The sequence below is a fragment of the Sardina pilchardus genome, chromosome 4 (genome assembly GCF_963854185.1).
Source record: "Sardina pilchardus chromosome 4, fSarPil1.1, whole genome shotgun sequence".
Taxonomy (NCBI): Eukaryota; Metazoa; Chordata; class Actinopteri; order Clupeiformes; family Clupeidae; genus Sardina; species Sardina pilchardus.
In genome coordinates, this window is record NC_084997.1 from 38,747,710 (window position 1) to 38,762,466 (window position 14,757).

At 42.1% G+C, this 14,757-nt stretch overlaps 1 protein-coding gene across 1 annotated transcript; it reads left to right on the forward strand.

Annotated features, from left to right (window-relative positions):
- Window positions 1–218: 218 nt before the first annotated feature.
- On the forward strand, window positions 219–13,380 carry LOC134079081 (uncharacterized). Its single transcript, XM_062535249.1, has 8 exons — window positions 219–995; window positions 1,826–1,927; window positions 4,442–4,634; window positions 4,905–4,947; window positions 5,057–5,320; window positions 6,018–6,281; window positions 6,585–7,925; window positions 13,331–13,380. Exons 1-8 carry the CDS (start codon window positions 700–702, stop codon window positions 13,378–13,380), a joined length of 2,553 nt encoding a protein of 850 aa, XP_062391233.1. The 5' UTR covers window positions 219–699.
- Window positions 13,381–14,757: the final 1,377 nt, after the last annotated feature.

Genomic DNA, 14,757 nt, shown 5'->3' on the forward strand with positions numbered 1-14,757 from the left:
ACATGGCAACGTTGCCTATGACTAAAGTGTCTAAGTAGGCTAGTCCTACTAATATTACATTTGATTGGTAGCATGTTTGTAGCGCGCCAGTTTACCCATCCCCTACATCAAAACAGCTTAGAATCAATCAAAGAATCAGCTGTGTCGGCGTTAGGCTGTAGGCGATTTTCTATAACCATTTTCATTCATTTCAACAATGATTCATTGAAACGTCGTTTGAATAATTTCGCCAGTCATCACCTTCATTGTTATGATTAAATGAGATTAAGGAGTCGACTATTGACGGATATGCGGTCTTCATCATTTTGAAATGCGGGATGAAACTTTCTGCCACCTGGTGGTTGTTTGGGTACATTGCCTTAGCCTCGAAAAAAATCGGCTTGACGGCCTGCGGGATCTCTTCGGGAGTCCCGCGGGAGAAGGTGCATTCTCAACCCGTACCCACTGTATGTGTCCTTTATGCTCCTAAATATGTAGTTATAAGATGTGTATTATCACATTATGTTTTTATTTGCATTTTACACAACATTCCAATTGAACCCTAATTGCAGAATAAATTGTTTTAAAATTTGGATTATTGATTTTAGCAAAATATTGTCAAGCTATTTGAAAATGTATGTTCAATTCAACTATATAGTCATTGTTCTGAATGGATTCCTTCTGACCCAATGGTCACCCCATTATAGGAAGTGAAATGAGATGAACTACTCAGAGGAGGAGGGAGTGGAGACAGACGCCTTCAAGATGAGTTTCCCTGAGGAGCCACCAGGGGTAGTTACTGAGCAAACTTGGGGAGAAGACAACATGTTAAAAGACTCTTTGAAAAGGGGGTTCCTTAAGGAGCAGCCAGGGGGCGCTAACGAGCAAGTCTGGACTAAAGGAGCATTTGGTCCAGAGGATATGAGCTCTCCGGTGCCTGGTGGGGGGAGTGTCCAGAAGTTTGCTGCCAGCCCCCAGCTGAGGGATCCTCCAGGTGAACCAGAGGAGCCGGACAGGTAGGCTGACCTCAAACGCTCGCATCTGACATTCTTTCGAGGCCTGTTTGAGTTGGTAGGGCAGCAAGCGCATATACAGTGCAACTGGGACATTATTGGACCCTTTCAAGTTTTCCGCTTTGTCCCACATCAGTCTGCACCCAATGCTCCAATACGCCACAAAAACAGGTGTTTGGAGTGTTTTGTAAATGTCTAAAACAAACAACAAAAAAAGACTGAAATATGCCATTTACATATTCAGACCCTTCGTTATTATGACGCTTGCAATTAAGCTCGGTGCATCCTACCTCTATCAGTGGTCCTTGAGATGCTTCTACAGCTTGATTGGAGTCCACCTGCGCCTAAATGAATTTGGACATTGTTAGTAGAGGCACAGATCCGTCTAAGGTCTCACAGTTAATGTTGTATGTCAGAATGAAAATCACTCTGGAGAAGGTTATAAGAACATTTCTGCAGCTTTGAAAGTGCCCATGAGCACAGTATCCTTGGTTTGCCAAAAAGCACCCGGGCGACTCGCAGACAATGAGAAGTAACATCCTCTGGTCTAATGAAACAAAGAATGTATTTTCTTTATTTATTTTATACATTTACAAAACACTCCAAACACCTGGAGTATTGGAGCATTGTGTGTAGTTTGATGAGAAAAAAAGTGTCTGAGAACTTTCAGGCTGCACTGTGTCTTATGTTCGGTTCAGAGCTACATAGTTTAATTTTTAAAGCCCCTCAAACCATTTCAGCAAAATGTCAAACATACTACATCTCAAAAATGTTCTTGTTTGTCTGGTGGTTCTATTTGGAAAATAAATTCTCACATGTATCTGGGTTTACAGGTCAGAAAGGTCTCGTTCTCCTGTGCCCAGTGTGATGTCCATGAAGACTGACTGGTCGATGGATAGGCCATTGAATTTAAAAGGACAAGAAACGACCAGAGAGTAAGTCACTCCTCTAGAAATAAGACACCAGTAAACTAAAATAATGCGAACATTTGTATCATTATAGTTAAGCAATACATCACGAGTGAGAGTGGGGTTGGTAATGGATATTCCCACGGGTGTTGTTCAGCTGTAGCCAGGCCAGAGGCCTCAGATTTCCACCGACCATAGGCCACTCAGTTCTCCCCCCCGATCACCAGCAGCTATGTGATCGTCTCGCTGAAATACAATGGGGCTTTGGGCAGTGTGGGCCAAAGAGAGCTACTCGCATCACTGGGTGCAGACCCAATCTGCTACCCAGAATAAAGCTTGTGTGCGTTGTAATTCCAAGATCGCGGAGCTGCTCAGTTGCTCTGTAGTTTCTGCTGTATCCGACTGTGCAGGCCGCTTCTGGTTTGGTCGTGTGTTTCCTGTGCAGTTCACCAACTAACTGGATCCTCCTAGATCATTGATCCTGCAAATATAGAAAGATTAACATCCCCACACACCTGTTCGCACTCATTAAATCAAGCAGCCCCCATCCTACAGGCTCGATTGTTGAGTCCTTGAGTTTGTTAATTGTCAGTTCATGATTTAGACAAGTCACGAGATTATACAAAGTCCACACGTGTAAGCACAGCAAAACCAAAATCATGGCACAGCACGCAAATATCCAAAAAACAAAAGTGCATTAAAGGGACACTTCACCGATTAGCATTAAGGTTTGTATCTTTAGAAAACCAGTCATGTTTTTGAATGGTCGTGCATCATTCCCTCAATTTGCCTTGTGACGAGAGAAATTATGGATTTCAATGTTGGACTTCCTGCTTTCAATGATGTAAAAATCGTCATTTTACGTTATTGAAAGCAGGAACTCCTATATCTTTGTCAAGTGGGTGAAACTACAAACGCTTTCCTCATTTTTCTAAGAGGGGGCGCTAGCGGTGGGACTTCACTTGCAGAAAATAAAATATAGAGCCGCCATCTTTGTTGGAAGCTATAGGCTCCCGGCCTGTGGAGAAAGCTGATAAGTAACTATCTGGCAAATGGGGATTCTGAAGATCTGGTATGTGAATTTGATGCACGAGATTACCTGTACGAGCTGTAATACAGCACAGAACATCAAGGCCTCCATCCAGGCCTGCAGCAAGCCTGGACGTCGATAAGAATCACTGGCTGTTGATTAGGAGGCTTTGCCTGGGCTGGCTCAAACTAGAATGGACTAGCTCTCACAAGGTCAGTTATCCTAATGTTATTCACGTTATTGCACAAATAGTATTAGCGAAACTAATACTTGTTAAAGATCGGGTATTCTAGCATATGCTGTCAATTTGCGGGACATTTGACGTGGAATGTTTTTGTTTTTTTCAAGATTTTTTTCGCTAATTCCTTTTGAAGACCAGCAACATTGATATATTGCCACAAGATTGAGTGCAACATAATACAATGATTGTTTTAATTTTAGAATCGTTATTAATGCCAAAATGTTAAATTAATGAGTCCTTCTGTGTACTTGTCTACTTCCTGGTGGGTGCTAAGTTGGTAAGGCAATGAAAGGCAGGGAATTCTGGGAGTTATTGGCTTTTATCCACATGACCCAAAGGTACATTTTCTGCCTTTTTCTCCCATCTCAGGGGAAAATGAGGGAATGATGCACGACCATTCAAAAATATGACTGGGTTTCTAACAATAAAAAGCTTAATGCAAATGTGTGAAATGCTCCTTTAAGACACAACTGTGAATACATTACATTTTGCACTCTTTGACACCTTCATCCATGTTGATATGTCTGAGAGGCAATACGAGATCCGTGTCGAGACCAATTGGTCATCAGATGGAAAGGACAGATAGAGCGGATGATCTGTCCCAAGGAGATGGTGTAGATAGCAAAGAGAAGGGGACCCAGCACTGAGCCCTGGGGGACCCCTATGATGAGAAAGTGAGGTGCAAACAGCTGTCTGAGCGATGATACGTTAAATGAGTGTCCTGTGAGGTAGGATTCAAACCAGGAGAGAGCAGAGCTGGAGATGCCCATGTTTGAGAGTATAGATAGAAGGATGTGGTGATAAACCGTGTCAAAGGCAGCCGATAAGTCAAGCAGAATGAGTACTGTTGACCAAGCAGTTGCCCTGGCTTCCTTTAAGGCTTCTGTTACAGACAGCAGAGCTGTTTCAGTGGAGTGGCTGCCTTTGAACCCAGAATGATTTGGATCCAGAACATTGTTCTGTGAAAGAAATTCAGAGACTTGTTTGGAAACTGTAATTTTAATCCAGCCTGCCACTAAAAACAGACTTGCCCACACCAAAGAGTACCAGAAACAAATAAATGATAACTTCAGACTATCAATTCACATGTCTGTGTTGATAGAATAATGTTAGAAATTAATATTTGAAATTAAATGAATTAAGGCCTGAATGTGAATTAGCCTACGGCCAAACCTTAACCATGGGTATATAGCCTTATATTAACAACTCCACTCTCACTTGAGCAGTATGGCTTAAATACAAGTGTCTCTTTCTATCTCTCTCCATGCAGTGTGTCAGTTGTCCAGCTGTGTGATGTTTGCCCAAGTCCAGCGGTGAAGAGCTGCCTGACCTGCATGGACTCCTACTGTATGAGCTGCATCAGACCGCACTACTGTGATCCAGACCTGCAGAGACACCAGCTGCAGGACCTCCAGCTACACGGGCATGATGCCACTGGGCAGGTGGGCACGGATAGAGACCAGGTGCAGATCAGTAGTCTGGGCAGGTGGGCACGGATAGAGACCAGGTGCAGATCAGTAGTCTGGGCAGGTTGGCAGGTGCAGATCAGTAGTCTGGGCAGGTGGGCAGGTGCAGATCAGTAGTCTGGGCAGGTGGGCACGGATAGAGACCAGGTGCAGAGCAGTAGTCTGGGCAGGTGGGCAGGTGCAGATCAGTAGTCTGGGCAGGTGAACGCTGTAGTGAATATGATCCATTACTCTTATTAACAGAGTGATTATTATGTGTTACTGCAGGATCCCCAAAGAACACACCACAAGTCATCCATCAACAAAGAGCGTATGTTGAATACAACTTATCTATGTTACATTTACCATTCTAAAAGAAAATCACTAAATACTGAAAACTAAAAAGCTCATAAGAACATGGTCTCCTCCTGTGTCTCCAGATGTTCCTCCACCTGGACAGATCCGGTTCCCCTCAGTGACACCAGACTCAGTTACTGTCAGCTGGTCACCACCAGAGGGCGCTCTTGTACCCCACAGCTACAGGGTGACCTGGAGACGAGGCCCAAAGCAACGCAGTGCCACAGTGAAACGTTTGAAGATGGAGGTGACAGGGCTTCTTCCAGGACAGAAGTACCACTTTACTGTGGCCACCCTTAGTGAAGATGGCTGCCAGAGCACATGTGTGGAGGGATCTGTTCAGACAGGTGGGACATTTCACATGTGTGGTGTTAAGGTCACTTGATCATAATCATTGAGGTGACATCTGTATTAATCTTTTCATAAATCGTGTGTGTGTTGTGACGGACATTACATTAGCAGCAGAATGTAGGTTGCTAGGTTATGGGTAAGCAAGTGAGTCACGCTACTCTGTCTGGTATCCTCATGTTTTTAAACTGTATTTAGAGTCAGGCTCATTATATTCAATCATGATTTTAGGTATAGCCAGATTCCAGACAATACCACCTATTCAAATATTAAAGTATATTTTTACTGCCGTGTGTCCTGGTGACATGTATACAAAAGCATGAAAAAACCATGATCCACAGATCGTTTTTCCGTAATATCCTTGATGGGCTGTTGGGAAATATGCAAGTATTATCATACCCATATCTGGGTAGTGTCAAAATAAAGATTCCAAAATCTCTTAATAGGGTGAACAGCAGGTTGAAAGTTTGAGTTTGAGTAGGCCACACAAATGCTCAGAGATGTCCTGTCACTAAATTCTGATAATTCTCCAGTCCAACTAGATGTGCTCAACCTCAATGACCACTGTTCATGATGTATCACATTATAGACACAAGCGTTACTTAATCTTTGTTTTTAGTTCACAATTTACATCTACATTTTAGAGCAAACTTTGAGTTATTCTCATCTCTCTTTACTCAATTATGTGTGCTGCAGAAATACCTGCGCCAGAGAATCTCTGTGTGGACCTTCAGACAACACCGGCCTCTGTGAGGTGGACAAAGCCAGCTGGAGTGGACAACGTGTCTTACCTTCTGGACCTGCTCAGAGACGGGGAATGTCTGAACACAGTTCACACAGACAGTGTTGAGTTCCTCCTGACTGGCCTGCAGCTGGACACAGAGTACACCGTTAGCGTGTCCACTCTACTGGATGGTCATCATGGTCAGAGCCAACCGGTCTCCAAGAGATTCACAAATGGTAAGGAGACATACAGTAGTATAATCAAGTGGTAAGGAGACATACAGTAGTGTAATCACATGGTAAGGAGACATACAGTAGTGTAATCACATGGTAAGGAGACATACAGTAGTATAATCAAATGGAAGACAATGTTAAAGGGCCAGGTCAGTGTTGTACAAGTTCTCACTTTTCATGAACTAGCTCAAAGTTTAATTCATTTTTATTTTTTATTCAGTCTGTGCTATAATCCCATTAAATTGCCTCACAATTAGCATTGTACGATATGAATCTGATACAATCGATCTTCCTATTATGTTTCAGGCCTGAGAGAGCGCTCAGATGGTCTCCGGATAGTGCTGCTGGGGAAGACTGGAGTTGGGAAGAGCTCGACAGGAAACACCATCTTAGGGGGAGAAGCGTTCGAAGCAAAAGCATCTGCTGAATCAGTTACTAGCACGTGTCAGAGACATTCAGCTGAAGTCTGTGGAAGGCAGATTACAGTGATTGACACTCCAGGGTTGTTTGATACTGATCTTGATAATGAGGACATCCAGAAAGAAATCACAAACTGCATCTCACTGGTGCTGCCAGGCCCACATGTGTTCCTCTTGTTGTTACAAGTGGGACGCTTTACTGCAGAAGAGAGACAAGCAGTAGACATCATTCAAAGCACGTTTGGTGAAAACTCCATAAAGTACACTATAGTGCTCTTCACTAGAGGAGATGATCTGAAGAATACACCCATAGAGGAGTTCCTGGGAAAGCCTGGATCTTCTCTTATGATCCTTACTGAACAATGTGGTAACAGATACCATGTGCTCAACAACAACGAGACCAAAGACCGTACTCAGGTTTCTGCTCTCCTGGATAAGATCGACTACATGGTGGCAGTGAACGGAGGAGGTTATTACACTAGTAGGATGTTCCAGCAGGTGGAGAAGGCTCTCCAAGAAGAGAGAGAGATGAAGATGAAGGAGAGAGAGGAGGAACTGATTAGAGAAAAAGAGGCCATGAGAATGGAGAAGGAAGATCTTCAGGCCAAATATAAAGACAAAATGGAGAGAATGGAGCAGACAGTGGAACAGGAAAGAAAGAATGCAGATGAAGAGAAGATAAGAAGAGAAGAAGAGTTCAGAGAAAGAGAGCAGCGATTTAAAACAGAAATGAAAGAGAAAGAACAGCAGAAGGAAAAGATGCAAATAGAAAGAGCAAGAGAACAAGATGAATGGGAGAGACAGAATCAACAGGAACGGAAGAAAAGAGATGAAGAAGAGAAGAGGAGAAAGGAAGAGGAGCACAGTTGGAGTGAACGTTACGAGAAACTTAAAGAAGACATGGAGAGAATACAGCAGGAGAGAGGAAAACTTGAGGGAGAGAAAAAAGACCTGCAAGTGAATTATAGAGCAGAGATAGAGAGAATTGAACAAGAAAGACAAACTCAAGAGAGAGAGGCCATACAGAGAGAGGACGGATTTAAAGAGAGAGAACAACAGCTCAAAATAGAAATTAAACAAAAGGAGGAACAGGAGAGAAAGATGAGTGAGGAAAGGAAAAGAGAGCAAGAAGAATGGAAGAGGAAAATAGAGGAAGAGAGAAAGAAGCTGGAAGACAAACACAAAGGAGAGATGGAGAAACTGAAGAAGACTCTGGAGGCAAAACAAGGCAAGTTGATTACATTGCATGTAAATGCAATGTACTGTTATCCCTGTTCTTCTTAAAATTACTATTCTTCTTCCGACCAAAATCGACAATCAAAGGCTCTAAAACCACTGAACCGCTTGACGTCATTCAAACACTCCTACAAAGGTGTTGTGACGGAGATTTGAGGAATGTATTTTTCAAATTACTTTATACTTTTTGAGATATTTGCGATAAAAGAGTTCAAATATCCCAGAGTTAACGTTGAGACGCTTTGGCAGCAAAGATGTATTGTTACGTTGTGCTCATTAGGCTGTAGCCTACAGCTGTTACAAGATCCTGACCACAGACATATATACATAGCCTCCTGAGACCCTGGATGTACATTTGAATGCATTTTTCATTTCACTCAATTATTTTGTCTAAGTAGGGCTTCATAAACATACAAAAAAAATGTCACCTCTGTACATCAAGTAGTTTTTGAGAAAAACGATGTCCTCATATGAGGACATTGGGTCTCTATTACCATAAAATACAATGAGATTGCCAATCCAGAAAGAATGTGAATATTCATGTGTGTACTCCAAGTGCCTAAGATTCAACTATTAAGAAAACAGTTTGTTTTTATTGAACAGAAATGTCCTGTTATTAATTTGGTTAAGTTTAGCGTTTATTTGTAAATGTTAGTTGTGCGTATGGGTCACACCCATGTGGAGAGAAGTCTATCCACAATCAATTGAAGCGAAACAGTTCTGCTCTATTTGTTTCTTATTTGTTTATTTATTTATTTTTGTAATTCCTTCAATGGATTTATTTATTCAGGCTACTCTATTATGTCTATGTCCACACTTTGACTTCCATTATTGCTTTACAGTAGTTTGATATGGCCAATGAACAACAATTTTCAATGTAATATGTAGCCTCAAAATGAAATTATGCGTACATTTCAGTCCCGATGTCCTCGTATGAGGACATGAAAGTTAAACACGTCCTGGTCTGTTTGCAATGATCGAAATGGGGGAAACTTGATGCCATATCATACTACAACTGTTCACAAACATATACAAAAAAAAATAAATGTCATAACATTCACTGGCACGTTACCATGACGATAGTTCTCACGCGTATGCCGGTAAAGCGTGGAGGTGGATATCGACGCCATATTGCTTTTTCCCAGAACATTGTATTGTGTGTCTGATAACACTAGAGGGTAAAATGAACTGTCCACATATGAGGACAACAGGTTTTTATTCAGAAAAAGTCAGCACAAGGTAAAGCAGAGCCTAAATGTAATGTCCTCATATGAGGACGCAGGGTCTCAGGAGGATAGACACCGCATTGGACTCTAGAACGTATGGCAAGAGCGCCGCCATATTGCTAGGGGCAATATCGACCGATAGATCAATGGAAGCCTATGGAGAAACAGGTGTCTGAGTGGAAATGATCGGAGTACAGACCCTGTGGGCTTTGTACAAATCGTAGCGCCTTCTAAACATATGGGAATGGCCTTGTACATGTAAAATCGCACGTTTATGTTTTCTGTTGTTGTATTTGACAGTCCTATAAAAGGCTTGTAGAGAACAAGTTTTGAGTTGGCTAATAGTACTGACTAGTGTGGCAAGGCTAATTTCAGGTCAGTTAACTATGGTTTCGTTGTGAATTGAAGGCAAATTAATTCTGAAACGTAACATTACTCATGTAGTCACTTTATTATAATAGTATTCATACAGTCTTAACCTGTCTAATTTTATGAAAGTAAGTTAGCCTACCTGTTAGCTCGTTGATGCCATAGCACAGGGGTCGGCAATAGGCGGCCCGCGGGCCAGATGCGGCCCGCAAGCAAAAACATCTGGCCCGTGAGATCTTTTGAACCAGAGAATGAAAAAAAAACAAAAAAAAACTTTTTAAAAATCGGACTGCCAGTCTCAAAAATGCTCTTTATTTTGAAACATAACTTTCCAGAACAGAAGAATTTCAATCAATCTAAATGCTAGCTATTTGTTTCATCTGAATACGAGTGAAGAAGCACGCAGCGAGGTGCAGCGTGAACGCACAACATGCAAAAACAAATGAAGTCAGTGGACAGCGCTGGTTCTCAAATTCCAAGCTAGTCCTGTTATAGGCTTATGGTGATAATTAAAACACGACTTCTTTTAAACAGGCCTGACATCAAACAGGCAATTTACGCACATAAATTGTGAAAAGTAAAACACGAGTTTCAAACATAGCGTGCGTGCTATTTAGGAACGCAAAATTAGCATGCCTAGTTTCGTGGTGCCGTCTTGTACTCTTTGCATGCAGAGACACCCTCGTTAGTTGTTACAGATCAGGCATGTGGGCTTTGCATTAATAAAATTAGGGAGGATGAAGGCATAGTTCTCTGTCCATTCATCATTAAAGATCCTGTTTTCGCTGTTAACTTTTCTCTTCAGGTTTTTTGATAGTGCCATTTTTTGACAGCTAACAGCAACGCGTGGAAATGTTTTTCTGGTGTTTTTTTTTTTTTTAAACACACAGGCATATAATAGCGCCCCCAATGACCAGTCGACAAATTTAACCTACATCAGCCTGCTTGAATGTCTCTGCTCTGACATTTCAAGAGCGCCTATCATTTTTACCTCCTCCGATATTAATTAATTAAATTAGCCATTGTTTTGGTTGTGAACTTGTGGCCCGCTATGTAATGGCTTGGAAAATATCTGGCCCGAGGCCAAACTTAATTGCCGACCCCTGCCATAGCATAATGTAACGTAAGCAGCCAGGGCAGGATAACTTCAGGAAAAGTGTCAATTTCTTTGCCCAATTGAATTGTTAAACATTACATTTTCTGGAGTCAAGGCAAAAGTTTCCACTTGTCAAATGATATCCGTATGATCTGTCTCCTGTTACTGTTGTCAAATGCCGTCATTTGAATGTTTGTTGTCAGACAGCTTGCAGTTGTAGTGAAATGGTAACGTTCGAAGTGGCAGAACTGACGGCGTCATGAACTCATCTCCCATTTTAAACCATCAAAACGGCCAAACGTCATAGTTTTTTTTTATGAAACGATTATATGTCAAATATTTAAATAAAACCGGCAATATATTTTAATGAGTTTGGGTTTGTTTTTAATTGTTCTCATCAAAATGTTTATTTTTTCTCCACGTACTGTAATATTTATGAGTTTTGAGGACGTTATAGCCCAAAACTCCTTCAGCTCACCATAGGTCTCCATTCATTTAAGGGGGAATGTTGCCCCTACCAATATGGTGGCCGTATTCCACATTCGTTCTAATAGAACTCAACAGACAATGCGGTATCTATATATCTATGATCTTGACCTTCATATCCTCCGCTGCGCTTTAAACTTTTCTGTCTGTAACACTAGTGACTAGAAGAAGCAATCTAATGTTGAAACCATGCCACAGAACGTTATCGTCTTGTCTCCTGCAGTAGCCTACTTTTGATTTTGATTTGCTTATCGTTACAGTAACCAATTAGCTCTAGGTGACGTTATCAGTCATCAAAAACAATCAAACCTTTAGCTAACAACAATCAGCTTGCGGCTAACGTTTAACGTCGGGGCCGCTTGCACCAACAGGGTTTACGCTGGGTCTAGCCACGCCAGTCTTAACTCTGTCAGGGTTTGGAATGGAGGACCCAAATGCAGGACGCCAGAAAGGACAATTAACAAGGTTTTAATCTCACAATACACGGAAAACAGGCACAACTACACACGGAAAACAGGCACAACTACACACAGTAAAGACGACGATCTTACAGAGAACAAAAGCAGACACAAAACTTAAATACAAGATGAGCTAGGCAATGAGCAACAAGGACTTAACAGGGTACAGGTGACAACCATCACACAGGAGGGCAGGAAGTCCAAATATGGCAAGGGGTGGGAACAGGAAGACAGGACAGGAAACCAAGGAAGAACTGAATCACAGAACAAAACCAGGAAATACACAAGCAGCAAGAACAAGGCACATGACAAGTTAACATGAACACATGGCACCAGGGAAACAAGACGCAAACACAAGATAGTACACAGAATGGCCACCGGGATAGCCAAAGTCCAGGCAGGTTCCTGACAAACTCAGCATCCTAAGTGAAGTCCAACCTGATAGACATATGAGTTGCACCATTTAGTTTTAAGCCTTCTTCTTTCTGCTACAACCTGCATTGCTATCATTCTCATGTTTGTTGTTAGCAAGCTAGCACTCGCTTTAGCGCTTGACTAAGCCAGCCAGGCAATTTAATCATTAAAAGGGGCTTTCGGTATCATTCACAAATTCAAAACCTTTGTTAACAGCTTATTGTACTGTGACGAGGCAAGAATTACTCCGTTATGAAACGTTTATTATCAGATGAACATGAAGAATGACATTACATGGAAGTGGCCTGTTTAAGATCCCCGTGGCTATATCTCACAACATGGGTGGCATCCCATAACATAAACCCCTTATCTCACAACACATCAGCTGACTAGTCTAGTACACCTATATAATGCGTAACCGTCAACTATCTTATAACTGGCAGCTGAAGATATTTTAAATAACTAATTCACCTGCACATTTATTTTCTTTGATAACATTCTGCGTGTCCTTCCATCGCCTGCACCCGTTTTTAACAATGACACATGGAAAAAGATTTTTCTTCCTATTGTAGCTAGCAGCCAAATGCTACGCAATCTGTGTTTCGATCATAAAAAATACGTTCAGGAGATATATGTAACCGTAGTAACTACAGTACGCCTATGGGTAACATAATGTAACTCCGCTGATATGTACGGTTCTGCCTACCACTCCATTTGTAAACAAACGGTCACATTAAGGCAATAGGTGCGTTCAAGTTCAACCCCAACCGACCCCAACTCTTGCAGCAGCAAGAACTGCCGGTGACAGCAGGGGCGGGGATACAAACACTGCTAAAAAGTTGGACAATTTACTTCCCATAGTCTAGACGTGACCATGTGATGAAACAGGCCCTTGTGGATATGAAGAGGCATCTAAACGCCAGTATATACGTCAGGGATGTAAAAGCCAATTAGGGCAAAGTCCCGACATCATAAAGGCAGGGTCTAGGCCGGTCTGTGCTCCGCAGTACCTGGAGTACCTCTTAAGCTTGCTCCCGCGATAAGTTAAGGCCATGTGATCGACTGCAGAGTCATAAACACGCCCATCTAGACCATCGTGGACAGATTTTAAACCACGTGCATCTTGTGCTGCACAGTTCTGCGCAGCGCTGCTCGATGCTGCGCCATCACGAACTCGCCTATTATGACGTTCGTAGATGGAACTGGAAAAAAACACCATGCCAATCTGTAGCTATGGTGAAGGGTATGTGATGATGTGGGACTATTTTAATTCCAAAAGGCCAAGGGAACTTTTCAGTATGTTGATTTGTGGCGTGCTCTTTATCCAAGTGTTTTCAATTTTCTTCAGGTGCTCTTTGGTGCAAGGTCAGTATCCAGAAGTCAAAAAAAGAGAAATAAGTTTTTTCTCAGACCAAGGCACTCCTTAGTTAAATGTCTTTATTGAATTATTAAGGACATGTCCTATATAGACTGATTTAAAAAGCCCACACATAGTGGCATGTGGCCTTCTTCAGGGCACAGTAACACAACTGAAGGTGCAGGTGAATTTGTCAGTCTAGAGGGAGGGACAGGTGCTGACAATTAGGTAGTCCTGGAGCTCTCCCAACGGCTTAATTGCTAGGGCCCGCCTCTCACACAGTTCCTAGCAACAGGAGCCGGTCAATCCTAGATACCAATATCAAATATACATATACTTATTTCAATACATGCACATACACATACACATAAATAGAGAGTAAATACATGCACGTAGGATTTACATACATGCAAACATATTCCAGCTCTTGTATATGTGACCTACGCAGTCATATGACAAAAGGTCTTGACTCTAGGGTGCTCGACTACGCCACCTGGGGACTCTCACACCAAGATTTACTTAAGCTAGACCTCCAACACCTTAATTTAGACAAGAGGGTTCCCACACACAGATACTGAAGTAATGACAGAGACGTGGTATTTCAATATAAAAATAAACAATATTTATTAACAAGAGTTCAGTAAAAAGCAGTATGGAGTGTTATTTCTCAGTATACGTAGGGATACGCATATTGGGCCTATTAAGCCAGCAAGAGGGAGGTAGTGGCTGCCACCAGGGATATGAAAATACGAACAATCAATGGTTCCAATGAATCAGCTGTTAGGGAGAGGTTACCTGTCCTGGAAGAGGAGTGAGACCGACACACCACCCGTGTTGCTGATGCTGTTGCCTATTCACACAAACATACACTCGCACATACTCAAAGGCACAGGTACTACAAAGAGTGATCACTGCAAATAGTGAGGTGCACGTTACCACTACAAATACTGTGTGAAATGCGCGAAGAGGAGGACTCAGAATCAGCGACCTGCCCCACGGAACAGCTTCAACACTCTGTTTCTCTGGAAGGGAGAAGGAGAGACTTGTGTTGCAGTTAAGCCTAACTGGTTGGGTCAAGAATAAGCAAAACTAGATGTTAGCATTAACACCGTACATTACCACAGCAGACTACTGGGGCAGCCAATACCACACCTATTACTGACACACAGAGAAGAGGGCAGATAATATAATCATGAGCCACGCCTATGTTTAGGCCAAATCAAATGAGCAAGCAAAATAACAAAATAAAGAAAACAAAATGAGGCAAGAGCTACGCATACATTAAATTCACCGGAGGCAAAGCAGCAGTGACAATCTTTCTGAAGATACAAGCAAACACAGTTAAAATCCATTGTTTACATTCTAAACAAGTATCAATGAGGGGTGCCTCAGATGCAATAGCTAAGACTTCCTTTTAC

Excerpts from the sequence above, each read along its gene's own strand:
- LOC134079081 (XM_062535249.1), top strand. The coding sequence starts at position 700 with ATGAACTACTCAGAGGAGGAGGGAGTGGAGACAGACGCCTTCAAGATG. Across the intron at positions 1,928-4,441 it reads GGACAAGAAACGACCAGAGA|TGTGTCAGTTGTCCAGCTGT; the intron begins GTAAGTCACTCC and ends CTCTCCATGCAG. Across the intron at positions 4,948-5,056 it reads GTCATCCATCAACAAAGAGC|ATGTTCCTCCACCTGGACAG; the intron begins GTATGTTGAATA and ends CTGTGTCTCCAG.